The sequence below is a fragment of the Kryptolebias marmoratus genome, linkage group LG11 (genome assembly GCF_001649575.2).
Source record: "Kryptolebias marmoratus isolate JLee-2015 linkage group LG11, ASM164957v2, whole genome shotgun sequence".
Classification (NCBI taxonomy): Eukaryota; Metazoa; Chordata; class Actinopteri; order Cyprinodontiformes; family Rivulidae; genus Kryptolebias; species Kryptolebias marmoratus.
The window spans coordinates 5,636,886-5,658,980 of NC_051440.1; the positions used below are offsets into that span (position 1 = coordinate 5,636,886).

The following is a 22,095-nucleotide window of genomic DNA, read 5'->3' on the forward strand; positions in this document are numbered from 1 at the left end:
ATTCTAATTTTCTGATATGATGAATTTGAGATTTTCATTTGTTGTCATTTGTAATCATCAAAATTAAACGAAATAAACATTTGAAATATATGAGTTTGTATGTAATGTGTGAATATAATATACAAGTTTCACTTTTTAAATGGAATTACTGAAATCAATCTACTTTTTCATGATATTCTAATGTTATGACCAGCACCTGTAAATACTGATACAGACGAACCAGCTCCGCTAGAGCACCAAAATCATCCATTTTGAACGGAGCACAGTCCGTGTGAAGTTAAAAAAATTGGGAGATGCATGACAATACGCCTTATAGTCCGGTGCGCTTTATATACGACAGAAGTTCGAAAATGGACCATTCATTGACAGTGCGTCTTACGATCCAGTGCGCCCTATAGTGTTGAAAATACGGTACTTTTAGATTGACGTTACCTTATTGTACATGATCTGCTACTGCACCTGAGAACCTCCCTGATGAAGAGGGTGGTTTGTTTTCCTGTCTCTCTGGGAAGCTTATTGCCTCTTTAAAATGAGCTAGAATTTGGTATTTGTTTCTTTTTCCTGTTGTACTTAGTCTGCACCAGAACCATGACCCAAAAAAACCAAAGTAATTAGCCATGTGTTAATGTAAAATGAGACTTTTTTTTTTTCCCTACTGGAAGTTGTTATATTGGGGAAATAGCTTGATGTAACTGGCTGAAATTGTTTTGCTGCACATTTCTTTTTTTTTTTTTTTTTTTTTTTTCTTTTCTTGTGGCGTTTTCTATTGGCTGCATAACTTTTCCCACACCGGGATCAAGTTAAAGTTCATGTGCTCGAGATAACTCAGTCTGATAAGCTCTGACTCGGTGCTTACAGCAGCTTTAGATATAAATTTCTCTCTGTTAGTGTTCTCCCACTCAGATCCAGCAGGGCCCCCTGCTTGGTTTAGCGGGGTCTGTCATCGCCTCAGACGTTTGTAGTGATGAGTTATGTCGGGGTAGCGTAGCTGGCACCCTACACTCTGAACCCGGCTCCTCCCCTCAGTTCCTGTCCTGCAGAGGACGTGGTTATTTCTGGGTATCAAGGTTAGTCAGGGTGGCATGTGAGACTCCGTTCTGTCCAGGCAGAGCGCTCAGACCACAGGGAGGTTTTCTGCTTTTTCACAGGCCCGTTGGAGGAATCTGTGCTGGATGTATTTGGAAATGACTTGAAATAAGTTCTTCTGCTCTGCTCACCTAATTTTTGGGAGGTTTTTTTCCCCCATCAAGTCAGCTGTTTGGTTTGGATGTGCAGGTTTGAACTGTTAGACACATGAGCTGAAGTTGATGGTGTGCCAAGTTTGTTGACATCCACTTTCATACGGCACCTTTTCTTCTCTCCACTTCATTTCTTTCTGGTTTTGGCTCAATGGAAAAGAACGACACAGCAGTCCCTTTTTTTATTGTGTGGAATGGACCTTCTAACAGGTAACCACGCTCACATTCAGAGCCTGTTAACATTTGCTGAAGTTTGGTGACCGTTTACAGCTTTGTAAATAGTTTTGGATCTTTGAAAATGAAGCTCAAACTGTAGAGAAAAGCGTATCGAACTGTAGATCAGATGCGTAATATGAATAAGCAGCTCAGTGTTCAGTTTCAGCATCTTTATTTGGTCTTTTTGGGTCATTTAGCGGTCTTGTGTCTTTCACCTGTGCAGTAGGAGTTTTAGCCGTGTTTCACTTGGTTGAAATTTTGAGCCGCCTTCAAACAAGCATCAGGCCGCAGTCCTTGGGTTAAAAAAACTTCTGAGAAGTTATTTGGCACCATCCACAGGTTGAGAACAGTTTCAGGACTAAACAGCAAATATTACCGAGTAATTCTTGAACTGACTTTAGAAAAATTAAAAGTTTGTCATCTGTACGCTCTCTGCACAAGCCGCTATTAAATCGTTTAAAAGATGCTGGGATAAAAGTGATACTGAAACTGCATCTGTCAGAGTTTTTTCTTCCCATTTAATAGTGACTTTCAATGAAAAACGAAATCGCGGTTATGTGATTCACCATAATACCCACACACAACTCTTAAGTGAGCAATAACCTGGCTCCTGCTGGTGTCTGTTGTTATGGCAACAGCAAACATCAGCGTGGACTCTTTATGAAATAAATGTGTCAGCTTGAACTCATAGCGGGTCATTTTGTTGCTTATAATCTCCCTAACGATGCAGAGCTCAGTTTATCCTACCGTTGGTTTTCTCTGATGTTACTGTGCTAACAGCTGGAGTTTAGTTTTATTGTTTAACTTTTTTATATTTCAGCCAACTCATACATTTTGTTTCTTCTGTTTATACACATATACTGAACAAAAATAAAAGCGCAACACTTTTGTTTTTGCTCCCATTTTTTTTAATGAGCTGAGTTCAAAGATGTAAGACTTTTTCTGTACACGACAGGCCATTTTCTCTCAAATATTGTTCACAAATTTGTGTAACTCTGTGTCAGTGAGCACTTCTCCTTTGCAGAGATAACCTGTCCACCTCACAGGTGTGGCATATCAAGATGCTGATTAGACAGCAGGATTATTGCACAGGTGTGCCTCAGGCTGGCCACAATAAAAGGTTTTTACACAACAGTGTTTGAGAGGAAAAGGCCTGTTGTGTACATAGAAAAAGTTTTAGACAAAAGTGAGGTTATAATAATGTTCAGTATAAAACAGGCTGTAAATGTATATTTAAATGAACTAAAATGAGCTTTTTGTTGTTTCTGCTCATTTCTCAGATATGCAGGAAATGTTTTTCCCTTGCTGTACTTCTCCATAAGGGGGAGCAAGCTGCTTGTGGGATATTTCGGCCATTTTGAAGTGGGTTTTTGAGGAAAAGTTATGAACAATTAGTATCTTGCCTCTTGTAGATAGCACTTTAAGCAACCTCATCTTGGAGAAATAAAGTTTAAATTCTTATTAGACAGACAAGCTAGCAGTTTGCCCGAGCAGGCCGCGACCAAAGTGGACTGCTGCCATCTTGGGACGTCTCCAATCTTTAAAGTTTCATTCCTGCTTATAGAAACATTATTTTATAAACTTTTACAATGCAGTCAGTTTCACATTACACAATTATTTACACAGAATTCAGTGTTTTTTGCCCATACAAATGGCTTTAGCAGCTAGCTGTAGCACTTCTAGTTTAACCTGAGGCACTCCAGACAGAAAGTTTGTTTTTGCCAAGAGAACCATATAATGCTCAACTGACAGTCATGTAAAAGTTAAAAAAATAATGTCCACATAAACGGCTACAAAACTTTCAAGACTGTAGTTAAGACGGCAGCCTTTAAAAACTTTTTTTGTCTAAAATGTTTTGTTGCACAAGGCTTGTACGTCTTTGTCATATGTGTGGATTTCAATCAGCAATCTCTAAACAATACATAAAATACCAGTTATTATTTTAGAAAAACAATAACAAGACTTCTCAGTAGTTAATATATAAATGAGTTTGTATATTTGGTTAATAAATCAGAAATACTTAAATGTATTTCAGTTGTCAGCAGAGCTCTTAATCAACTCTATTGCTGCCTTATTTTTATTTCTATAGGATTTATTTCTCTGTTTTGCTGCTGATGCAGTTATTTATTTCACACGTGATGGATGTAGCAGCTGTTGTTTAGATTAAGCTTAAGGAACTGTGTTAAACTTGTTGCTGAACTAGTTTTCTGTTTTTTTTTTTTTGTCTTTTCTCCACAGGTAAGGCAAACTGGTGTCTAAATGTTCTCCATTAGAGGAGAAGTTTCTCGTCTGGGACGTGTTTTTTCCTGAACCATAAACCAAGGACTTTTCCAGCCAGGATCTGTACGGCCTACCTCCACGTGCCTTTTTATCTACCTCTTATCACGGTGGCTTTTTGTTTACCATCTCAGCACGTGTTGTGTTAATGTTGTCATCGTCAGCCAGCTCAGGAGGATCAGCGGATCCTTCACATCATCGCCTGCCAGGTGTCAGCCAACCTGCGCGTTACAGTTAACCGGCCCTTGTTATCGGCATCTTAACCTCCCTGAGTAGGACGGCGTTCCCCGACGGAGCCATGTTGCGCCCGGATTTGTGATGTCCGAGCTCTGCAACGGACCAGGACGAGCGGAAGAACAGGGGTGGAGTCGCAGAGACGTTCCCCGGTTTGTGATCGGGTGTGAGGAAGATGAGCAAGACATGGGCCAGATGGATGCTGGTATGAAGAAAGAGACGTTTCGAGAGGAGGACATGGAGGATGAGGATGAAAATGAGTCGGTAAGTGACAGGTGGAAACTGAGAAGTTCACACTGCATTTGATAAATGTGCAACTTTTAAGTGTCAAAAGATCCATGTGTGTAGGTCATGCTTTACTGCTACACTGAACATTTTTTAAAATTAAAAATCTATATTTTGAAGTGTTAAAAATGTTATTCTAGTAACCAGTGTTAAGGAATGCAGCTTTATAAGATAAACAACCCTAACAATAAATGTATAATTTACATTAAAAAAATATGTCATGGGTCATATTGTGGGCTGAGGAAGTAAACAAGCCTGAACACAAAAACAGGATGGTCTAACGGAAACTGGAGAAGGAAAAAGAATGGAAACAAAAACATACAAAGGCTAACACGAGGAAAGTGGAGTGGAGGAAGTCTTAATGCTGTAGAAACATGCTCTTATAGAAGGCAAAGCTGTGTTAGGTACCTAATAAGTAGTTATGACTTTAAGTCTTTTGTCTGCATTTATCTTTGCTTCACATGTTCATCTAATTCATTCTTTGGTGCCTTTTTTAGTGTAATAAAAAGACTAGCAACAATCCCATCATTAACAAAAGCAGTGAAGGCAAATTATAGAACGTAATGTTTTATACAATAATTTTTTGAATGAATTTAATAGCATAAGTACGGCAGCAATAAGGTTTTTGTGTGAGGCAGTTTTACTGGAAGAACGGTGACATTTTCAGTTTAAAAAAAAAAAGAAAAGAAAAGAAAAGGGTAATTACACCCAACGTCATGATCTGATGAAAGTCCACAGCTGTGCCTCCAGTGCTGGGGGCAGAAAAGCTCATTAACCCCCCCTCCAGAAATGTTTCAGACAGGATTTAAATCGTCTTCTTATCAAAAGATAAAACTAATTCAGAGTTTGTCCCAAGGAAAGGTCACACAAAATCAAAATAATCTAATCGCAGTGCAGTGGCCATTTTAGGAGAAACTAAGGCCTCGTGTGCACTACTCTGGGTACTTTTTTTTTTTTTTAAACAAGTTCCTTTTTTTTCTTGTTCTGTTTGTATTAGAACTGCACAATATTTACTGGTATTTCAATATCTGTGTGTGTGCAATATCAACATTGCAAAGAATTCTAGTTAATCACAGACGGATCCCCATTCCCACAGCTGGCACATGGAGAGTCCTGTAAGCATTGTGATGACCGGACATGTGGGTTTATTGAAACTGATTGCATCATCACTATATGTAACATTATTACTGCAGCTGCCTAATGTCGTGCAGCCGTAGTCTATATATTTTTTTTTTCTTAATTCACACATTCTAACTAAAATGCTGAAATACCCGTGTCGCTCCACTAGGTGGGGAGAACGTTCCACATTAATGACACCAAAACCCAGTAAAGGACATTCTTAACTTGGTTAAAGACTTTCCCAAAAACAACGTTGATAACCATATCAGCACAGAATCAAAGTTCAATTTGAACAATATCAGAATGAAGTGGGACAGACGTGGAAATAATAGTACAAAGTGCTCCGTTGTTGTTGTGGTTTTTAGGGTACAAAGTTATAGAGGGCGTATGAGAAACAGGGGGCTGAGAAGGTTCATGTTTCACAGACGCAACAAAGACTGTCCAGAGACAAAAGACTAAGTTCAGACTCTGGCTTGTCTAAAACAAGTAAATACATCTGACATGTACATAAGACTCTCATCGTTAACGCTGCCTTTTAATTAGCTCCTCCTTTCTCGTGTTCCCTCTCAGTTTCTAACATTATCATCTCACCAGTTTCTTTTTTTTTCCACTTCCTTTAACGTATCAGTCAGCCTACATGACATTGGAGAACTCCACAAATCACAACTTTGAAGCACTGCACAATTAGTTGATCACTAACTAGTGACCAAAGATCAATTAATGGCTCAAACTTAGCCCTGTTCCAAGGCTAAAAGGAGGCTGAACATTGGACTTAGATCCTCCATGTGAGCAGAAACACAAATGGATGGAATTAATTGCGAAAAGGTAAATAAATAAGAACGGATTTATGATCTCTTTAGCTGCTTAGTAGTTTTGTTTAAAAGCCCCAAACAAAAGATTTATTATTATTATTATTATTATATAAGTAAAGCTGAGCTGAGCGATTTCATGTTAATGGATCATTGTGTAGCTGCACGGTGGGGAGCTGGTTAACACTGTTGCCTCATGGTAAGGAGTCTCCTGGTCAGATAACAGCTGGGGCCTTTGTGTAGACATGTTCTCTCTGTGTGTACATGGCTTTTCTTCAGGCACTTCAGTATAGACAGACAAACTGACTGACTGACTGATCCATAGTATAACAGAAAACTGTCTTCAACATGGCTCAAAGTTTAAATATATATATATATATATATATATATATATATATATATATATCCCTAAACCCAAAAATATTTGTGGCAGGTTAATTGGAGACCTTAACAGTGAATGTTTGTGCACATGTGTGCCTGCGATGGTCATTTCCTTCAAGGAAATGCCTCATCAGATTTTTATTTTTTGCCTTTGCCTCCTCTAAAGACCTTACCATGCCTTTGTTTCTATAACATCAATTAATGCTGGTAATGTGGCCTTTTTTCTGTATAGAAGAATTTTTTTTTTCAACATTATTTATTTTTACAAACCCTTTTAACCAATTCATGAAAATTAATTTGAAAATGGTTGAAGATTGTTGGTAATGTTACCTGTTATACCTTTTTAATAAAACATGCAAAGTTTACCTTGGTTGTACGTGATGATAGTATAAGTGTAAAATTAAAATATCTAATTTTACATTTCACCTACAGAATTCATTTTTTTTTTAACATTGTTGTCCTTTCCTCCAGCCGTCAGAGCGACAGATTGTTGTGGGCATATGTTCAATGATGAAGAAGTCCAAATCGAAGCCCATGACTCAGATCTTGGAGAGACTTTGTAAGTTTGACTACATTGATGTGGTCATCTTTCCCGAGGAGGTGATTCTGGAGGAGCCAGTGGAGAAATGGCCCGTCTGTGACTGTCTCATCTCCTTCCATTCAAAAGGTAAAACTTACAAATGTTAGGATGTTCAGAGAAAATCTGCTCTGATCCTTTTATGCTCAGCAATGATCTGTTGCTTTCTGAACTTGACCCACAATAATAATAATATGGAGTCTATTTGCAGGTTTAATCCTACTGGGTTTTTGAATGCTGGCTGAAGCCCCAGACATGACTGAAAAAAATTAATACTTTAAGTTATTTCTGCTTAATGTGGGTCTGAGGGCTGCTGGATCATGGGCGGGCTTAGTTTTTCATACACAAGTTTTCCCATTTTGGCTTAATTTTTGTTGAATTAATGTGACCTGGTGGAAAATGTTGTGCGTCTTTGTACACTTGGATTAGATTTAAATCCTTTTGAAATCTGGTAAAAATCAGATCATTTTCTATTAAGGCTTGATATGTAAAACTCTAAAATTGAAAGAGGGTGGACTTTCTTTTTCCCAGGATGATAAAACACCTGACCTACCGAGTTCATAACCAGCTAATCCCTTAGTGAGATCTTGAATAATGAGTTAAATAAAACGGACAAAAAAGGATTTAGGATTTTACTGAGAGTAAAATAATCTTGTTTCTTTTATTGTCACTAATAGGTGAATGGTATGAATCTTATAAACTCTATTATTTTTTTTCTTGGAGAGTATTCTTTTGTAATCTATCACAGTTGCACTTTGTTGTATTCTGTACAATTAAAGTTTTTTATTTTGTTGAAGTTCCTTATAATTCATGCCTTTTTAGGATGTACCAAAATGCCGATATGATCACTGGTGATGTTCGTGCTGTCTCCCTGATAGATTCGTTTCTCTTTCCAGTCTAAAATTGGTGTGTTTCTCTTTAGAAGCTTCATGTTGTAGGATCACAGCACAAATATTGTCCAAATGCAAATATCACACTTGAAATCTGCTTCAGATTTGCTTAATTGATGAAGTAATAAGTGAAACAAGAGTATACTCATGTCTTTAAAAAAATCTATCAATAAACCACTTACCTGGGAGCGTCTGAAAAAGATTTTTTTTTTTCATATCAAAGAGCTGTCATTTCTCAAATCCTCCTCCGCTTTAGGTATGAAAATACACACAGGGTGGAGATGTGTCACTTTTTTTATTTCAAACTAACTGTATTAATGCAACTCCAATATGTTTTGGTAAATGATTTTAAATAGTAAAGTTTGTCTTATTGCCCAAATCTTTTCCTACCAGAATATTTATGCTATTTTTGTGCTCTATAAGTGATATTTCCCTTCCAAACAGAAGTTGATGAAGTCGGGAAAAGTTTGAGTCACTTTTTCCACAAGATAATTTTGAACTCTATTTAAAGACATGTTTGAGTCTTGCTCACAGAGCGGTGGGAACATGTTAGTTCGGTGTCATTTTTACTGGAAAGAGAAAGAGCTGATATTTACCAAGAACATGTACCTACCCATCACCAGGAATAGGCATATTCAGCAAAGACTCTCTTCGAATTTATCTGTAATTATTTAACTTTTCTTTGATTACCCTGCCCCACCTTCCACTTACCAGCATTCATGCTTCTCACAACCCCTGCTTATTTCATTCTTTACTCCCGTAGGGCGAGTTAATACAGCAGAGAAATCAGTTTTACCAAGCTCTAACTTCAGTCACTTTATAACTTGGGACTGTTGCCTGTTTCATGTTTTTGCTTAAAAAGGATTGTGGGCCTGAGGTACAGAGACCTAACCCTAACCCTATTTTAAGTACACTTTGAATATTGGAAACTCACAGTCCATTCTAATTATCTACCATAATCACAAGAAGAGCAACAGGGAGAATAATAAGAACATTTCTCATTATGGGAAGCCCTCAACAGAATAATTCACAATCTGCGATTATTGAGGTCAGAAAAGAAAATGTGTTAATTCATACTAAAGTGAAAATGATGAGCTGTAAAATATGAACTGATTGGAGAAATGTGTTTGTTTTGGTGTCAGGTTTCCCTCTTGATAAAGCGGTGGAATATGCCAAGCTCAGGAATCCACTGCTCATCAATGATCTCAACATGCAGTATTTCATTCAGGACAGGTACAGTTGGAGCAAACAGGTCTTCTGATGAATTATGGAGTGCATTTTAATTTTGGAGCTGCTCAAACACAAACATGAAAACAACTCAATACAGACCACACAAACGTAGAGGATATTAATGACCGTATTTGATCCCACATTAGGAGAGAAGTGTATCGGATCCTTCAGGAAGAGGGCATCGACCTGCCTCGTTATGGCGTGTTAAACCGAGACCCCGACAACCCCGAAGGTGACGAGACGTTTTGCATTTAAAAGTCGCTACTCTAGTAAACAAAATAAAAACACGACAAATAGACTTGATAATATAAACAGGCCCCCCTTAAAATGACTGTGTACTGGTAGAATTTCAGCCTGTGACATCTGTAACATGTAATAACTTGTTAGTTTTTGCTGCTCCTGGTGGATTGAATTCAAGCCTTTTGGTTTCATTCTGTGTAGAGTGTAACCTGGTGGAGGGGGATGACCATGTCGAGGTGAACGGCGAGGTGTTTCCTAAACCTTTTGTGGAGAAACCTGTGTGTGCAGAGGACCACAACGTCTACATCTATTACCCAACATCTGCAGGAGGAGGCAGCCAGAGGCTCTTCAGAAAGGTAGTCTGTCAAACAAAGCAGGCAGCAAATGTCTCCGTTTGATTCGGAGATGCTTCACTAAAGGAAGAGGGATGTTTGATTATTATCACAGTGATATCTCATAAATACTGTTAATGGTTTTACAAATGTGTTAAGGATTTCTGTTTTTTAATACTTCTCAGAGAAGAAAACTTTCTCCTTTTGAATCATTTCTTTAAAAAATTAAAGGATTATCATTTCTTGATCACTGCCAACCATCTTTTATCCCAAAGTTTTAAACTAAGATCATCTTATCTTGAAAAGTGATGGCGTTAGAGCTGCTGCGTTCAAACCTTGAAGAAAATCTTATGGGAGATCTCTCACACATTGTGCTGTGAATGACTCTCAGCTACTACCACATCAGATTTTACCAGAGCTGTAGCCATTCCTCTATTTGCTAAGTTTGATTAGCTGTGGCAGCCATCTTGAATTGGGTTGACTCCAAATGTTATTGAGCTTTAGAGCTACATCTAATGATTACTTTCTGACAATTTCATGAAAATCTGTCCACTGGATCGTGAGATGGTTTGCAAACAGATACACATAACACACATACAAAAACAGGTAAAAACATTGTCGCCTGCCTATCAGCGGCAGGGGATTAAAAATAAATTTTATTCTTACAGTACTGCTAGGGTAACTCCTGGGTAAACAAACAAAAAGGTCATCAGAGTACTAATATGAAACGAACTGAGAGCTGAATTCCCACAAACGACCCCTTTTTTCCCTGCTCTGTTGTAGATCGGGAGTCGCAGCAGCGTGTACTCGCCAGAAAGCAGCGTGCGACAAACTGGATCCTACATCTATGAGGAGTTCATGCCAACAGATGGTACAGACGTGAAGGTACTGTGGGTGTTATTTTAGTGTTGGCAGCACATACTCCTGCTGGCGAATTCATCAGTTGTACAATAACTGAATATAACCTGCTCTGAGGATTTTTCCTAAACATTTCAGGTGTATACGGTGGGCCCAGACTACGCCCATGCCGAGGCCAGGAAGTCTCCGGCGCTGGATGGGAAGGTGGAGAGAGACAGCGAGGGGAAGGAGATCCGTTACCCCGTCATGCTCACTGCCATGGAGAAACTGGTGGCCCGAAAGGTCTGCCTGGCCTTCAAGGTAAACTGGAGTTTGTTAGTGACCATGTGTGAATGTAGTCCGTCACACAAGAGAAAATGGGAGGAAAAGACTCATCATTTAAGTTAAAGAAATGTTAGGAATTCTGCTTCATCTGTGAGCTTGTTGTTGTTTTTTTCCACAGTAAAAAGCTCTGGGTGCCTTTTTAATGTAAATGTAGCGTCTTGTTTTCTCTGGGACAAGACTTCCTAATGTTAAACACATTTTAAAACTATATATAACTTTGACCTAAGTATTGTAAACATTTGGACATTTCAGATGTAAGAAAAATTGTTTCTACTTCCAAAGTTAAGGACATATTTCCTCACATTTAGGAATTTAAGTAATTAAACCGTAAACAAATGGTGTTAAAACATAAAAAGCTACACAAAATGATGGCTGATTTGGAATCAGGAACCTAGGAAACAAAAACAAAAAAAACACAACACTTAGAGCAACCAAACAAGAAGCATATGAAATAATTTTATTTTTCTTTCTGGTGTAAGTGCAATGTACAAATGCAGTGTTTGAAATTGCAGTTTTGCAGATAACTTTAAACCTTTTTCTTTTTATTGGTAAAACAGCTAAGGTTGATTAGCTGTGGCAGCCATCTTGAAATGTGTTGACTTTAAACATATTCAGGTATAGATTATTTTTTGAGTTTCAGCACAATCCATCCAGCTGTGTGAGATGTTTTACAAACACACACATGTGCCCTTCTGTCATGGCGACTATCTGAATTAAGTTTTTCAATTCAGATAGGAGCTGTGTTTAACTCTAAATATTTATCTGCTTTTTCATAATTTTGGTGTTCAGGTATTTTTGCACAGGATTCTGTGTTTTCATTACATACATAATTTGACATTACTGTATTTCTTCTTTATTTCCTAAGCAAACGGTGTGTGGATTCGACCTGCTTAGAGCCAACGGTCACTCCTATGTCTGTGACGTGAACGGCTTCAGTTTTGTCAAAAACTCAATGAAATACTACGACGACTGTGCCAAAGTCCTGGGGTAGGTGGCCGCCCACTGAAATATAGCTGTTTAATAGAATAAGATTTAACTCAACGAACCAAAGCTTCTAGGAAACACAAATACTGTATATGTGAAAATATAAAGGTCACAGAATCCAGAATGTGATAAACTGTCTTTCTGATCATCTTGTCCTTTCTGTGACCCTGAAGAGTATTCTCTTTTCTCTAGCTTTAAAGCTAATTAGTGTCAAATTTTGGGGTTTAATTAACCCAGATTTCCAGCCAGCTCTGAGAGTCCTGTTATCAGCTTTAAGACTTATTTTGTTGTTGTTCTTTCAGACAAAACAACTAAGCATCATGATTAAAGACATAAAGCTTATGAAATTTTCTTTTGTACAGAAGCAGCAACTTCTAAGTTTGGAGATGTACAATACAGAAAAACTTAGTTTTATTTTTGGACCTAATATCATTGCACTTTTTAGTGTTTGGGGCTTGTTAATGTTGGTTTTGTTGGCTTCACCAGAAACATGGTAATGAGGGAGTTGGCTCCCCAGCTGCATATCCCCTGGTCCATCCCCATGGAGGCTGAAGACATCCCCATCGTCCCAACAACCTCAGGAACCATGTATGTACTGACACTGCCCAGTGGTGATGAGCATTCCTGAACAGTTTCACTCCTGGAGAATGTTTTATTGACAATTGTGAAGCTGATTTGATCTTTACATAGTATACTTTGTGTTTTTTGTGGCCTCATTTTTAAATTTTACTTTAAGGAATAGTTGCATGAGGTTCTTCCAGTTTTAGCTCTCAAAAAGAAGTTAATTAGGACTGAATGATACTAGGAAATCATAAAATATAATTCAATAAGTTGAATCTTGTGATGATGATATGAGTTGCAATAAAGAATACCACTTTCCTCACTTCTGTTTTGCCCTTTTATCATGATGCTGCTCATAGCGATCTCTGTGAACTTTACCTTCTAGCTACAATTCTTTAAATCGTATGTGGATCTAAACCTGGTCATCTAGACCAGTGAAAATCCTACTAGTCTGTCAGTCATTGGGCGAAAGGTGGGGTACATCCCGGTCAGTCCATCACAAATCCACATGGAGACAAATGAGGCAGACAACCATTCACTCTCATCTAGTAACCATTGATAGTTGCATGTTAAAGGTAAAGTGCATGTTTTTGTACTGTGGGGGAAAACTGGAGTACCTGGAGAAAACTCATCCATACAAGCACTGGGAAAACATGCAAACTCCACACAGAAAGGCTCCTGCCAGGAGTCGACCTGGGACTTTCCTGCTGCGTGACAAAATTGCTAACCAAATGTGTCACCGTGCATGTTTGTTTATTGCACTTCTTTTCAGTGTTGATATTGGACACAATGACACTGCAGTGCCATATTTCCAACAGTATGCAGTCTTATGGAAAATAAACCTCACTCAGTGATATAGTATTACTGAGGATCACTGACCTCTAACCTTTTTCTTTAATCAGTTCAAAGTCTCATCTGAGTTTATGTCGGTAAAAACCTTTGTTGACTAACAACCAAAATTGGAGGTTTGATTAGGAAATAACACATATATTTTGGTGTATTGTTGTAAAATAAAGGATATTTTTTTAGCACAATGTCTTCCTGTCTCTTACTTCGTTGTGTTTTTCAGGATGGAGCTGCGCTGCGTCATCGCCATCATCCGCCACGGAGATCGAACACCAAAACAAAAGATGAAAATGGAGGTTCGTCATCCTCTGTAAGTCTCTGCTTCAAGGTTTTTGTCTTTTTTTCTTTGATAATACGACAGCTCGGGTTTATTAGCGGATTTTAAGATTGTACAGTATAGTTCTGTATACACTACACTGGGTAAGAAGGATGAGAAGTATTAGTCAGGAACTAAGAGACATCAACATTGATTTCATTTTGACCAAAGTCTCACAGAAAACAGCAAACAAAACAATTTCTTCAATAAATAACACAAATAATAAATTTTAAGTTTAAGTAAAGGTCTTGTAGTTTATAGCAACATGGATTTGATTTAAAAGGGAATCTTTTCACTGTGTGTATCTTGATCCTATTTCTTTTGATTTCTTTTTTAACAGATTCTTTGATTTGTTCAAAAAGTACGAAGGATACAAGAAAGGCAAGCTAAAGCTGAAAAAGCCAAAGCAGCTGCAGGTGACTGAGACTTATTTAAACTGCAGACTTCTCTTTTTCTGTGCTCAGGCTTGTATGTGTATGTGAAAACTCCAGGTTTTTGAGTCAGGTTGAGACTGAATCTTCTTTAAATAGTGTTTTAGACAGGATTGTTTACTATATTTATACAGCTAAATACTATTTGTGCTTGCTGTCCAATAACTTGCAATTACTCTGACCATCCTGTGTTTACAAAACATTTGAAAGCTTTCTTCATTATTACCAATTTGTTTTTTCTCCTCTGTATTGACCAGTCTAGACCTGTGCAGAGTGTGTTTTTGTTCTGGGTAGAGTTTCCAGAGAAAAGTCTCCGTTTAAGTGTTGACGTTACTGTGTTTCCAGGAAGTGCTGGACATCGCCCGCCTGCTGCTGGTTGAACTGGGCCAGCACATGGACTGTGAGATCGAGGAGAAGAAATCCAAATTGGAGCAACTCAAGACCGTCTTAGAAATGTGAGTGGTGTCTCACAGAAACACACAGCATTAGTCAACACACTCCGTTTTTTATTTTTTTTATTTTTTTATTTGGCATCACCGTTCATCAGCAGATCCTGCAACATTTGCTTTTCATCAGGATTCAGTCATCTTTCTCGTACTCACTTCCACACGTTCACCATGAAAACGCTCCATCTCTCTCTCTCATCTTGACTTTTAATTCTTTGTTTTTGTTTCTTCTCTTTCCCCTCTGTCCCTCTGTCCTTCTCTCCAAAAGGGAATCCAGCTTGAATGTCAATCAGTACGCACCCCCTCCCTTTTCACTTTAAAGGATGAGGTTTTACTGCCCTCCTTTTCTTTGTCCACATGGACCGTGTGTACAAAGTATTAGGAACATAAGAATATTTTCTTGGACACAGACCAGTCAGGCCAATCTTGGCACAAGCTGGTAATTTTCTCAGGTTTCTCCCATTTAAAAATATATTTTTAAACATTGAAAACGGGTAAATAATCTAATCTAGCTTTGGTTGGTATGAGATCGGACATTTATGGTAAAATTTGAAAGGCATTCCTAATGTTTTGTACACTTAATGTTTCATTTTCTTTATATTTTATTCATTTTTAGCCATTAACACTTGACACATACACAGTCAAATGAGAATTTTACTGTGTTTCTGGGTGTGTAGATCAGTGTGTGCTCTACTTCTTATTGTGCATGCTGACCTTACCGCCTATTGGCTGGAGTCTAAATCTTCTAATCTCTTCCTATTGGTGCTTCTTATGTGCATTTATAGTATTCTGTTTGCTGCTGTTCTTGCAAACTAGGAATATATTGTGAAAATTGTTTAGAGGGTACTGAATGTGTATATTTCTCCACTTATATAAGCTGCTAAATATTTGAAGAAACCAATCTTGCATATTGCTATCAGTGCCACTGTTATTTACAGCAAAACGGTGCAAGATTTGTGTGATTACGTCACAAATCTACCTTAAAACTGACTAACTATGTACCCTACCACTTCCCTGATGTGTAGTCTTGTGTGATACGTGCTTTCCTGCTGAAGGACGGCTCACACTTGAGCATAGGTCGAAGATCAAGTGAGTTCTGACATCATCATAGCAGAGCTACCTTTGCCAACAGCACCTGATACGTCCTACACCCGCTGCAGTGCTTTTCCTGAACAGTAGGGGTCACTACTGAAAGAGTAGTGCACAGCAGGACAGATACTAGAAGTTGTACGTTAAATAAATTCTTCTTAAGCAAGTGCTTGGGTTTGATGCAACAAGCCTCACACACTTGGATCTGGGGGATTGTCTGTGTTTCGTCTTTACAAATTCTCTCCAGCTCAGTCAGGCTGGATGGGGAGTGTTGGTCGAGCCATTTTCACGTCTTTCTAGAGATGTTTGATAGGGTTCAAGTTAAGGATCTGACTGGACCACTCTAGGACATTCAAAGTTGTCTCTAAGCCACTCCTCTCCTCTCTCCTCTCATGTTGGAAGGTGAACCTTCGATCTAGTCTGAGGTCTGGATCACTTTACAGATTTTCATTAAGGTTATCTCTGTACTTTTCTTCAGTTGGCTTTTTTTTCTTTACCCTGACCAGTCTCACAGTCCCTTCTGCTGAAAAACATCCCCACAGCATGATGCTGCCACCACCATACTTCCCTGTGGGGATGGTGTTGGGCAGTTGACGAGTAGTGCCTGGTTTCCTCCAGACATAAAGTGGAGAGTTGAGGCCTAACAAAATTTTATAAAATTCTGTTTTCTCTTTGTCAATATGGGGTTCTGAGCGTAGATTAATGTGAAATATAAAATTTAAAAGAAACATAACAGAAATTCAGAAGCTGCTGAATCTCCTTTACATGTAAATGGTTTTGAACTTTTTATTTATTTATTTTTGTAAGATTTACAATGATTGTAAACCTGTTTGTAGACGTCACCCTACAGCTCTTCGTATTTTACAACTTGCTAACAGTTTAGTGCTCGACAGATTACAAAAATTAGGAGGTGCACAGCCAATAGAAATGACACAGAAGTGCCCCATGCTGTGGTTTTGGAAAAATAAATTTGGCAGGATAAGCTTGTCAAGGATGAGCTTCTATAAAGCTCTCACTTGCAAAATCATGGGATGAGGCTGCCTTTGCAGATGGGACCTACATAATAATTTTGAAACTTTTTAGATAATTTCTCTCCACTATCCATCACAACTACAATTTTTTTTTTTCACAAAATGACAGTGTTTTGTTTTAGGAATTATAAATAGAGATTAATTCAATCAAAATTACTGTCTTGAACACACTTCTATAACCGTGTGTTTCTGTAACTAACAGCTTTGCTTGAGTTTTGCGTTGTACTTTATAGACTTCTCAGACCCTCCTAAACCACTTTTTAGGTTTCATCTTCTCACACCTGTTGAGATTCCCTTGCTCGCATTTCTTTCTCCCGCCTCAGGGTCCCGCACCACATGACTTTGTCAGAACACTTTGTTCTCATTACTCAGCAGATTTGTTCATTCCTTAACACAGCTTAACTTGATGGGCATCTTTCCCATGTCCACACACACATTCCTACTAAAGCCATGTCTGGAGTTCTGTTAGAGCTACTAGTGTTCAAGTGTTTAAGTCCCAAATACCCTAAAATAACTAAATCTTATTAAACCTCCTGCTAATACTGATATTAGGAGTGCATTTGAACAGCGTGAACGATTTTAAAAGTTGTTGCCTTGTTCTCTTCCTCCTTTTTAAGCTGGTTTTATACAAAAACAAGGAATGAACTCAGATGTTTAAAGATAAGATGGATTCTATTGTTTGCCTGTGTGCATATAAACTCTGTCTGCTTGATGTGTGTGTGTGTGTGTCCAACCCCTCCAGGTACGGTCACTTCTCAGGCATCAACAGGAAAGTCCAGCTGACCTACCTTAGAAACGGCCAACCTAAAGCCTCCAGTGAAGAAGAAGGTAGTAAGAAACGCACGTATTATTTGTCAATTGTTTGGTGTGTGTGATAAAGCCAAGTTGTATGTGAACAAATTACACAAAAATGTAATGAAGTGTTTGAACTTTTTTGGAAGTGATAGAATAATCAGATGCAGTAGGAGAAATGTGAAGGAGGACATCTTCTAATCGGAGGGTCATAGGTTTGATCTCCAGCCTCTGCAGTATCAGTTTCCTTGGACAAGACCCTGAATCCCCACAATGTCCCTGATATGCCCATATATAAATTAGAAAGCACTGTATGTGAATGAGAAATATTGTGAAGCGGTTTGCAATAACTTGAAAGGTTAAAAAGGTGCTGTATAAGTACAGTTAAAGCTTAAATGAAAACTTGATTAGCAGGACTTGCATGGCTTGTTATGTCAACAGTGGTTGCTGCTATACAGGTGTGAGACTAGGGTTTGTTTTTTTTGCCACAAACTGGTTCAATCTATGGACCTCAGTGAGAAACAAAATGAACTTAAGTGTAGTCCAAGATAAGGATAAAGTTAAAATGGTTGAAGATGAGAGAATAGCAAAGCATCACTGTGAAGGACCAAAACTACGTTCTGTGGACTCAGTGGATTTATTCAAGAAAAAGCTGAAGACTCATCTTTTTAGATTGGCATTTGATATATATATATATATATATATATATATATATATATATATAATATATGTTTTTTTTGTTTTGTTTGTTTTTTACTGTCTTAAGTTACTGTATTTTGGTGTGAAAGCCTAAATCTTCAGAACGAGAGTAGTTAGTACGTGGCTGCTGGGCTTTAAGAAGGGTGGAGACTTGCTTTACTTTTTTATGACCTTTTGACAAGAAACTACAAGAAAAAGCAGCTCAATTTAAAATACAATCATTATCTTTTATTGGTGATTGGTGAAAAAACATTTAAACAGTGGTTTATTTTAGTAGAAGGTAATGAAAGCCCAATTACACTCTTAGGTTTTATTGCTTGTGGTTTTTACCATAAAGAAGAGGGAGTCAAATTACTAATGGGAGTTTTTAGACTCTACAGTGGGAATATAAAACTATTCTGAATATATTATATGACAAAGTCTGCGGTCTTGTTCCTGGTAATTGGGATAATGACAAGAAAATTGGTTATTTTTCTTTGTGCATATGAAGAAGAATCAGAGAAAACAAAAATAGCATCAAAGAGGTAGAATTTCTTTTTTTTAATGTAAATGTTTTTAGAGCATAAAAACATGTGATGTGTGATGTCCATCAGGACTTCTTCCAGGATGATCCTGAGCCAAACATTATGGCAACTTTAAGTCTCAGTAGTACCAAAAATATTATCATTATTAAAACATGTTCTTATTTGTACATCTTTCACTTGTTCAATATAACGTTTAAATGGCATCAATGATTGTATTTACATGCTCACATCTCTTGAACCTACAAAAACGTACTTATTTTATTAGAAAGTTTCCTTTTGAGGAAGTTGTATCACCATGCAGCATCAGGACACAGCGTGAAAGGTTTTTGTGAATGTAGCATTTAAAAGAGAAAACTCTTTGCTGTTTTTCCAGACTGTAAGAAGGATGGTCCATCTCTGCTGCTGGTGTTAAAGTGGGGCGGAGAGCTGACGCCTGCGGGCCGGGTTCAGGCCGAGGAGCTGGGCAGGGCCTTCCGCTGCATGTACCCTGGAGGTCAAGGTATCAAACACACACAACTCACTATATGCAAAACAAAACAACCATCTGGCTAGATGCCAGTTCTCTATTTTTTGTATTGTGTGTGTGATATACATACATAATACTTTTTTTTTTATTTTATGAAAAATTTTATTTTTATGAATCATATTATTCGACTCTCTTCGTGTGAAACATGTCTCAAAATTACAGATATACTTCCAAAAAGGTTGAAACAGCGTCCAAGAGAGGAAAAAAAAAAACAGATTTAATTTTCATCGCTTGTTTTTCCTTGTTCATATCTTTGTTTATAGCCAATGCTTTTACTTTGAAATTGCACCACATGCAGTGTTGGCAGTCATTACATCATTTTTGTCCCGTATATTATTTATAATTGATTTTTTTTTTTTTTTTGCTTTCAGAATATAGTTTTGATAGAAGTTCAACTTCTATGAAAAACAAATTAAAAATTTGGCGATGGTGGAAAGGTGTAACAAGATTTAAATAATTCACCAAGGCTTTTCTGTTGCACAAATGTTGCGGCTGTGAGGTGACAGATGCTAGAAATTTAAATCGAAATCTAACACAATATGGAGTCTGTACTAAAAGTCTTGTAAGTCAAATATACAGCCACCTGTATAAAGTCCTGTATAATGTTTCAGTAGGACAGCTGTGCTGCTGAATTAGTTTGAGCTGTAATTTCCAGTAGATTGAATAATTATTGTTAATTAAATGACATGTCTATATTAGACATAAAAGTTAACTGATAAAGGAAAAATTGTCTGCAGTCTCTCTTAGGAATTGTCATTAGCAAGTATTAACACATTTGAGCCTAAAAGTACACCTATGCCGTTGTTTTAAATTGATTTTATTGATTTATTTGAACTGTTAGCTAAAGGTTATAAACATGCTTATGTTCAGAGCAAAGTCAAACTGTGACAAAGTGGGGTCAGAGGTCAGCCTTCAGTTCAGATTATGTTATCAATCACTCAGCATTCTGCAACATTTATAGCCAAAGATAAAACAGGGATGGAGCATGGCTGTAGGGGAGAGTAGAAATTAGGAGACTAAAACAAAAATATAGGCTGCTTCTTTATCAGTTAGATCCACTGGATCATCTCATTTAGATTAATGTTGTCAGGTTTAATCGTTTCTCCTCATTCCTGCAATTACCTCATTTTTTTCTGTCTTTTAAGTCTTACTAATCCAAATAGTAGGATATGTCTTTAAATATTGACCTTAAAAATAATAACAGAAACACAATGTATTAGTAAATATTAGGTGTCTTAGTACAGACAAGTCCAGTTCATACAGGCAGACAAGTATCCGTTAGTCACAGGCAGTCTGATTTACTGTAATTGTTGTGCTGACAGAAAAGGAGTAAAGGAACATACTTCTTAAAACACTCAACACAAAAGCAACGTAGGAATCACTTGTTCAGATGAATGAATATTTGTTTAGAAACAGCTGTGGTCCCAGTGGAAAGGGGACAGGTAGATGTACGGGAAGCCAAATGAGTTATGATTCATGTGCTTTGATACACCTCCTTGCATCTAATAAACCTTGTTAAATACACCCCCAGATGATTAAAAAGCACCACCCATGTATGAACAGCACATGAGCACTACTGTCACACCCCTATTAATTAGTATTTTGTCTAATTCTACCACATATCTATTAAAAAACTACAATTAAGCTGACGCTCTCCTTATTAGCTTCCTTCTGGAAAAAGACAAAAGCTGGCACTAATGGAACTGATTAGTTCTCTTTCAAGTATCTATCTCAAGCCGTAAAATTGAATGATGCCATTTGAAACCTAAAACTGCTTTACCAGTCCCTACATGTTGCCTCCAGGCTGTGCACCACTTTGTATTCTGCAGCTGAATGTAGATTAATGCACAGCCATGCACACCGAACATCCGTGGTGGTAAATACGGTCAGTTTAAAGACGATGAGGGATGCATTTCTCATTCATTCAAACTTGAGTTTAAAAAAACAAGCGTGCTGGTTGCATGAATTATTTTTTTTTTTCGTCACTTTATCTCCTGTTGAGTCTTTAACTGACCTGTGACACTCATTCACGGTCTTATTTTCAGACTTTTTTTTATGTTTGTTTAAATGCATGTTAAACTGTATCAGGACTGCTCAGACAACCTGAAGCAGAACTAAAAGTAGATGTAATAATATCATGCAACCTGTCCCTTTTGTTGCTTGTTTTTTTCTGAAAAGAAGGCGATTTTCCCTCATCTCAACAGCTGTTTTCATACCTCTTTCTTCACCACAACTTTAGTCGATTAACTCTGCTCTTCTCTTCTTACCTGTTGTCGTGCTGTGTACACTACCAGCCGGTAATGGCCGGTCCCTTGGCTGTGAATCCCCTATTGACTTTGGTAAGAAAAGGGTTTCCTGGCTGTCACCACTCCACCTCTTTCTCTCTCTGAGCGCTTGTTCCTCCGTCCACTAATGTGCGCTGATCTCTCCTTGCCTCATTGTGATTTTGGTTAATCACATCTGGTAACCAGTCCTGTTTGTCCTACACTAAGATTGCAGTGGATTTGTTTTGTGTTTATGTGTCCCCTGAGGTGATCCACCACAGCTGACATTGCTCACACAGCCAAAGTTACTGCAGTGTTGCTAAATTAGATCATCCCAAACTAAATCTGCCAGGGCTTTTTTTTCTTTCTTTCTTTTATAAGAAAGATAGTTTATTTTGGTTGTTTTTAAAGCTTTAGACAAGTTGCCAACATGTTGTAGATCCTTTATTAAGTAAAACACTTTATGTACTTTATACACTTTAGTAACACTTTATATATACTGGCATGGGAAAAAGAAAGTCCTCTATCCTTCAGTCATAGGGTTTTACCTACCAGGAAATCTAAAAAGAAAAAAAA

The 22,095-nt window shown here is 37.7% G+C and overlaps 1 protein-coding gene across 13 annotated transcripts in view; it reads left to right on the top strand.

Moving 5' to 3' along the window:
• ppip5k1b (diphosphoinositol pentakisphosphate kinase 1b) overlaps positions 1–22,095 on the top strand; it is a 55,215-nt gene that overhangs the window by 4,787 nt on the left and 28,333 nt on the right. For 7 of the 13 annotated variants that reach the window (XM_037978186.1, XM_037978185.1, XM_037978189.1 and 4 more), the window contains exons 1-16: positions 4,050–4,229; positions 7,031–7,226; positions 9,169–9,259; positions 9,403–9,488; positions 9,698–9,852; positions 10,612–10,713; positions 10,825–10,986; positions 11,876–11,997; positions 12,481–12,582; positions 13,625–13,711; positions 14,058–14,133; positions 14,494–14,603; positions 14,863–14,886; positions 17,457–17,542; positions 19,103–19,228; positions 21,550–21,594. In XM_037978186.1, coding sequence (XP_037834114.1) covers positions 4,050–4,229; positions 7,031–7,226; positions 9,169–9,259; positions 9,403–9,488; positions 9,698–9,852; positions 10,612–10,713; positions 10,825–10,986; positions 11,876–11,997; positions 12,481–12,582; positions 13,625–13,711; positions 14,058–14,133; positions 14,494–14,603; positions 14,863–14,886; positions 17,457–17,542; positions 19,103–19,228; positions 21,550–21,594 — 1,750 coding nt within the window. Of the gene's footprint in view, positions 1–1,075; positions 1,276–1,398; positions 1,449–3,692; positions 4,230–7,030; positions 7,227–9,168; positions 9,260–9,402; positions 9,489–9,697; positions 9,853–10,611; positions 10,714–10,824; positions 10,987–11,875; positions 11,998–12,480; positions 12,583–13,624; positions 13,712–14,057; positions 14,134–14,493; positions 14,604–14,862; positions 14,887–17,456; positions 17,543–19,102; positions 19,229–21,549; positions 21,595–22,095 lie in introns of those variants that run through there. The other 6 variants (XM_025009740.2, XM_017432885.3, XM_037978184.1 and 3 more) reach the window with 5 other exon arrangements.